The 6,998-nt window shown below is 38.1% G+C and overlaps 1 protein-coding gene across 1 annotated transcript; it reads right to left on the bottom strand.

The window, feature by feature from the left end:
* Positions 1 to 4,970: 4,970 nt before the first annotated feature.
* On the bottom strand, positions 4,971 to 5,909 carry LOC126080249 (olfactory receptor 1020-like). The gene has a single exon (XM_049891511.1). It carries the CDS (start codon positions 5,907 to 5,909, stop codon positions 4,971 to 4,973), a length of 939 nt encoding a protein of 312 aa, XP_049747468.1.
* Between the last annotated feature and the right edge of the window lie 1,089 nt (positions 5,910 to 6,998).

The following is a 6,998-nucleotide window of genomic DNA, read 5'->3' as shown; positions in this document are numbered from 1 at the left end:
AATAATATTGAATATTAAATACAAAGTTCACAGGGATTTTTAAAGGTCCTGTAGAGGGTGTTTTTTACCTCTTTGTTCCTCAAGCTGTATATAAAGGAGTTAAGCATAGAGATGATTAAAGCATAAAACACAGAAGTAATTTTGATTCAGGGTGCACATACAGAAGTTTTAGAGAATCACAGAATATAACCACCACTTTCAGGTAAGAACCACACGTGGAGAGTCTGTTTTTTTTTTTTCCTTCCCTCAGCAGAATTAATTCAAAATATGGTTATCAGAATCAGCATGCAGGATACCAGGACTACCAGGAGCAAGGACATCGAATTAAATGATTGAAACATTATGATCAATTCTATTTGTAGTTCATTTGAATATAGCAAAGGCATTAAGGGAATATTATCACTGAAGAAAAAACTGACAACTTTAGAACCACAGAAGGTCGATGTAAAAATATTACTGGTGACCAAGAGAGACTTAAAGGTACAGAAGAGGTACAGAATGCCTATTAGCACATGACAAAGTGTCTGGGACATGTTAACATTTTAGAGCAGAGGGTTACAGGTGGCCGGATAGCAGTCACAGCCCATCTAGGATATAGAGTTCAGTGATAATGTATAAAATGTGGAATGCCATCTTGTATGGCACATTCATAATAGAAAATGGTATTTTGATCTAACACAAAATTTACTAGAACCTTGGGGTAAATAACAGTAGAATTACCAAGACCAGTGAAAACCAGGTGTCTGATAAAAAAATAAATGGGTGTGTGTAAGTGGGAGTCCATCTTGGTCAAGATGATTATGCCCAGGTTGTCCACAACTGTGATAGTGTAGATGACAAGGAAGACACCAAAAAGAGGGAGAAGCATTTCATGTCTCTTTGATACTCCCATTAAAATGAATTCGGTCAGCACTGCTAGATTCCGTTGGCCCATTTCGTCCAATTTTCTCTTCTTGGGAAGAACCAGAGGTATTGGTTTTAGCTTTCATGTGGTGTTTATCTAAACAGATGATGATATTTGTTGACACAATGGAGGCTTTTTCTTCATACAAGAAAACATAAAGTAATTCCACATCTGATTTTAAGCTAAAATAAACTGTCAAAGATAATACTTCCAAAACTGAAGGATCCTTATGAAACCAACTATACACTGGCATAACACAGGTTCAGCAATTTTTGGACCATATACATCTACAATAAGCCATATAGTTGTTAATATACAGATGCTAGCCTTTATAACCTTTATTTGGGGCCCTGGTGGCGTTGTGGTTAAGAACTCAGCTGCTAACAAAAAGGTCGGCAGTTCAAATCCACCAGTCAGTCCTTGGAAATCCCCTGGGGTAGTTCTACTCTATTCAATAGACTTTATTTTATCTTCCCAATGTCTTCACAGTTTTCTTTAGTACATTTCCAATTTTGTTTGAGAAATCTTGGGGAAATTAGTGGCTTTAAAGAAATAGGCAGAGAAAATATGAAGCTAGTGAAGATATGTTTTTGGGTTTCTCATTTGCACCGGCCTCTTCAAAGGCTTTGAGTCAGCTTTTAATAATACAGTCACATACTGATACATCTCTGTAGCATTGGGAAATTAATATATTTTAACCAAGATCAGTTAAGGCCATTCCGTCTTTTTCCACCCTGTCTTCAGCTCTGTTGAACCTCACTTACTGTCAGGCTGCATCAGAGTGTTTGCAGGCATTTTTGGATTCTGACTAAGAGGAAATTGAAATGATAAGAATTTATTTGATATGTAATGGTGACATTTGACTGGTTAAAATCAATGGCATGTATAATTGAATAATGCTATTTGTCCTGGTGTTGAAGTGGCTTCCAAGAACATTCTTAACACCCCATATTTTTGGAAGTGCCTGGACATTACTAATACCTTTTTTTAGATATGAATATTTATGGCTAACAATTCCCATTTATGGCTCAATTTACACTTGTAGTTTTATTTCTTTTCCTTTTTTAAGTCAAGATTTATAATTTTTCTAAGCTTCAAAACCCACAAGCTCTCGATCCATTCCCACTAAAGTCTAGGATTTATATCATTATTCAAAGATTTTGAATGTTTACATCTATGTGCTTTATTTCCTTTATTATTGCATTGACGGTGGGCAATATATTGCATTTAAAATATGTACACATTTATAGAATCATATATTGGAATTGCCTGTTTTTAGAAATATACAATGGAGAAATTAAATAGTATACTGCTGTGATTTTCAGCTACTTCAGTGATAAGCCCTGTTCCTTTCATTTCATAGTTTAACAAGGAAAAGCAGTAAATCAAAGTTACCATATGTTTACCCAAATTACTCCTGCCTTCTATGTTTGTTTGCAAGCCAGATCTCACCCCTCCATGAGGTGCTTTCATAATCTAGCTATGCTAATTTTTTCACAGCAATATGTGAAAAAAATGACATAGCAGCACTTATGAAAATAACTCCTGTGGGAGGGCACAGCTGGCAAACAAATTTAGAAGGCATGGATTAATTGGGTAAAAACACCGCAACTGCCATGATTGGAGCTAATGAAGTTTTGTAGCCTAATCAACTTAGATTCCCTTATAATCTCCTCTCATATTCAGGGTCTTCTAATGAAAATGAAAACATACTGTGTTCTATTTCTGATCACAGGGAAATGTCTTATAAGGTAGGTATTGATATTATACTACTTGAAATTTAAGACAAAAGTATTTACAGTAGATGAACTGTTGAGCTGTTGTTGTTAGGTGTCTTCCAGTGGATTCACACTCATCACTATGAGTACATGTACAAAGAGAAAAAAAAGTTCCTGGTCCTGCTCCATCCTCGCAATCATTGCTATACTTGATCCCATCATTGCAGCCACTTTGTCAATCCATCTCTTTGAGGGCCTTTATCTCTTTCATTGACCCTCTACCAAGCATTATATCCTTCTCCATGGACTGTTCCCTCCTGATGACATGATCAAAGTATGTGAGATGAAGTCTCGCTATCCTCGGCTCTAAGGAGGATTGTCCTTCTTGCGAGACAGATTTGTTTGCTCCTCTGGAAGTCTGTGGTATTCTCAACATGCTTCACCAACATCATAATTCAAAAGCATTAGTTATTTTTCAGTCTTCCTTTTTTATTTTCCAGGTTTTGCATGCCTGTAGGGTGATTGAAAATACCATGGCTTGAGTCAGACACACCTTGGTTCTCAAGGTGACATCTTCACTTTTTAACGTATTGTAGAGGTCTTTTGCAGCAGATTTGCCAAATGCAACGCATCATTTGGTTTTCTTGACTGTTGATTCCATGGGTGTTGATTATGGGTCCAAGTAAAATGAAATCCTAGACAACTTCAAACTTTTCTCCATTTTTCATGATGTTGCTTATTGGTCCATTTGTGATGATTTTTGTTTCATTAATGTGGAGGTGTAATCCATACTCGAGGCTGTAGTCTTTGAACTTCATCAATAAGTGCTTCAAGTCCTTTTCACTTTCAGCAAGCAAGGTTGTGTCATCCACATACCTCAAGTTGTTAATGAGTGTTCCTTCCAATCCTGATGTCAAATTTTTCTGCATATAGTCCAGATTATCAGATTATTTGTTCAGCATACAGATTGAATAATATGGTGAAAGGATACGACCTTGATGCACACCTTTCATGATTTTAAACTGTGCATATCACCTTGCTCTGTTCCAACAATTACCTCTTAGTCTATGTGTAGGTTCCTCATGAACACAATTAAGAGTTCTGAAACTCCCATTTTTCACAATGTTATCCATAATTTGTTACGATCCACACAGTTGAGTCTCTTTGTATAGTCAATAAAACAGAGGTAAACATCTTTCTGGTATTCTCTGCTTTCAGCCAAGAGGATTCTACAATCAGCAACAATGCCCCTCATCCCAGTACTCTTCTGAATCCTCAAGGGACTCAAATTGTATTCCTTTTAAATGTTCTTAAGTTTTGGAAACAAAAAGAAATCTGAAGGGCCAAGGTCAGGGCTATGGGGCAAATGGGGTAAGTTTTCCCAGTGAAATTCTCAAAGAACGCTACCCTCTAAGAATAAGTGGGTACATTGTCGTGATGGAAAAAAAAATCCTTGGCACAGGTTTTCTGGCCTTTTTGTCACTAATGCAGTTTTCTGTTTTCTTAAAACTTCTTCATAATAAGCCCCTGTGATCATTTTGTGTCCTTTGAGAATATCTATCAAGATTATCCCTTTGAAACCCTCCCAAACAAAACAGTTGCCATAACCTTCTGAGCAATCTTCCCTCTCTTGGCTCATTCTGGAGGTCTTTCCAACCTTCCTTAAAATGTTTGATCTATCTGAAAACTTGTTTTATGTGGGACAGGATTCTCATAAATTTGTCACAAAATTTCAATGATTTAGGAAGATGTCCACTTAAGTTTTGTTAAAATTTTAATATTAGTCCAGACCTCAAAATTGTTTTTTTCCATGGCACAAAAAGTATCTTTTTTTTTTTTTTTTTTAAGGCATCCTAACGACATTAAGACAGAACCCCTATCAAGACTTACTTCTAAAATTTGCCTCTGATTCACTAGGGAAAAAGGCAGCCTCAAAACCCTGTCAGAGTCCATTGGGATATTCTGACTCAGCTTGGTCCTAATCACCTCTCCTCTGACAGGTCCACCACCACCTGATAAAGATGCCATTAGACAGGGAAGAAGATTGGAATCAGTCCCCTGGCCACTCACTCTCTCTCTCTCCCCCATCTGTTTCTATACTGGGATTTACACCTATGAACACGGTATTAAAATGTGATATTTGGTTATTTTCTGGAGTTTAGGTTCTGCGGAATGAGTGGTATTTATACAGAGTGACCATATTCCCTAACATATCTGGGACATTTAGTCCAACTCTGTTATCAGAAGAAAGCTTATGACAGGATAAAGGTAGGAGCCAGGGTGAATGAAGCTGAGTTCAGTTAGAGTTAGTTTCCATTGTAGTCCTCAAATCCCACCCTTTTATGATTCTAACAACATGAGTAAAAATAATTTGTTTTAAAAATTTTCCCTAGGGAAGATTTGACCTCTTTGTTTCTCAGACTATAGATGAGAGGATTTAACACAGGGATGATAAGCGTATAAAACACAGATACTACTTTGTCTTGGTCCATTGAGTAGCTGGGACTGGGGTGCAGATACATGAAGAGGATTGTCCCAAAGAAGATGGTGACTGCCATCAAATGGGAAGCACAGGTGGAGAAGGCTTTGCACCTTCCCTCAGCAGACCGGATCCTCAAGATGGCCGCCAGGATGTAAAGATAAGAAATGAGAATAGTCAGGAGGCAGCTCAGTTCATTAAAACTGGCAAAAGCAAAAATGACAACCTCATTGATGTGTGTGTCAGAACAAGAGAGTTTAAGGAGCGGTGGTGTGTCACAGAAAAAGTGGTTGATGACATTTGCGCAACAGAAAGATAGCTGGAAGGTGAAGCCAGTGTGAATGGCAGCATTTATAAAGCCTGCAAGATATGTAAATAACACCAAGAGGATGCTGAGATGGGGGGACATGGTGACTGTGTAGAGGAGAGGCTTGCAGATGGCCACATAACGGTCATAGGCCATCACAGACAACAGGAAGCCCTCAATGCCAGCAAAGGAACCAAAAAAGAAGAATTGGGTGGCACATCCATTAAATGAAATGACTGGGTTCTTCACCCAGAAGTTCACCAGCATATTGGGGGCAATGACAGAAGAGTAGCACAAATCAACAAGGGACAAGTTACTGAGAAAGAAGTACATGGGAGTGTGGAAATGGGAGTCAGTTTTGATTAACAGGATCATGCCGAGATTTTCAATCACAGAGGTCATATAGGTAAGTAGGAACAGCACAAAAAGAAAGCACTGCAGCTCCGGATGATCCCTGAATCCCAGGAGAACAAATTCAGTCACGGTTGTGTGGTTGGTCATGCTTTTGTCTCAGATTGGAGGGTGCTTTTGCTGGGATAAGAAAAAAAAAAAAAAAAAAAAAAAAACCAAGAAAATAAATTGTGCAAAAATACAAGGAAAATCGAAGAGTTCATTCTCAGCCTTAAACAAGAATACTTTTAAGGTCCCGTCTATGATGTTCTGAGGACACGAGAATTAAACCTATTTGTTTTCTTATTAAAGAGGAAGAGCCCTTAAGTACACTCAGTAAACTCCTGCATTTAACTAGGATTATGTGCATGCTCCTGTGTGGGGGGGGGTTTCCACACCTGTGATGCTGCTGCCTGTCACTCCTCACCTTAGCCTGAATGATATAATAACACTTCAAAAATAGCCCTTCCACTCTACTGTTTAAAATTTCTCATTGTCAATTTTTATTTATTTTTTTTTAAGTCACCCCCTTTAAAAAGGACTTTGATAATCTGGCCCTTATTTGTTCACATTCCACCCTTCCTCTCAATTTTCCTCTCCTCTTCTCCTCCCCTCCCCTACTCTACCTTCACCTCCACACTCTTCGCATCCTCTTTTCTTTACTGTTTTCTCTTCTTTCTTTCCTTCCCTCTTTTCCCTTTCCTTCCCTTTCCCAGTCCCTCCTTTCTTCTCACTTTTCTTTCCTTTCCTTTCTTTACTATCTCTTCTCTCCTCCTCCCAAAACTCCTCACCTTCCTGCTTCTTTCTCTCTCTTCTTTCCTCCTCCTTCTTTATCTCCTTCTTATTCTCTCTGTCTCTATGCCCCAACAATCCAACTATTCTGAACCATGTTATAATTGAGTGACTAGATCATATAATCTAGTCATCTAAAATCATATCACCTTCATATCATTGTGTGACAGAGAAAAGATTGAGGTTGTCAAGGATGTCATTTTACTTGGATCCAAAATCAACACCCAAACAACCTGATGTCAAGAAATCAAAAAATGCATTGCATTGGACAAGTAGGCTGCAAAAGACCTCTTTAAAGTGTTGAAAAGCAAAGATGATACCTTGACGACTAAGGTCCACCTGACACAAGCCAGGGTGTTTTCAGTCGCCTCATATGCATGTGAAAGCTGGATGATGAACAAAGAAAAC

Source organism: Elephas maximus, chromosome 7, assembly GCF_024166365.1.
Source record: "Elephas maximus indicus isolate mEleMax1 chromosome 7, mEleMax1 primary haplotype, whole genome shotgun sequence".
NCBI lineage: Eukaryota > Metazoa > Chordata > Mammalia > Proboscidea > Elephantidae > Elephas > Elephas maximus.
The sequence above is the reverse complement of the archived record's forward strand: the minus strand, read 5'-3'. Positions and strand labels throughout refer to the sequence as shown.

Bases quoted from the DNA above. Each gene is read 5' to 3' on its own strand.
- LOC126080249 (XM_049891511.1), bottom strand. From the start codon at position 5,909: ATGACCAACCACACAACCGTGACTGAATTTGTTCTCCTGGGATTCAGG.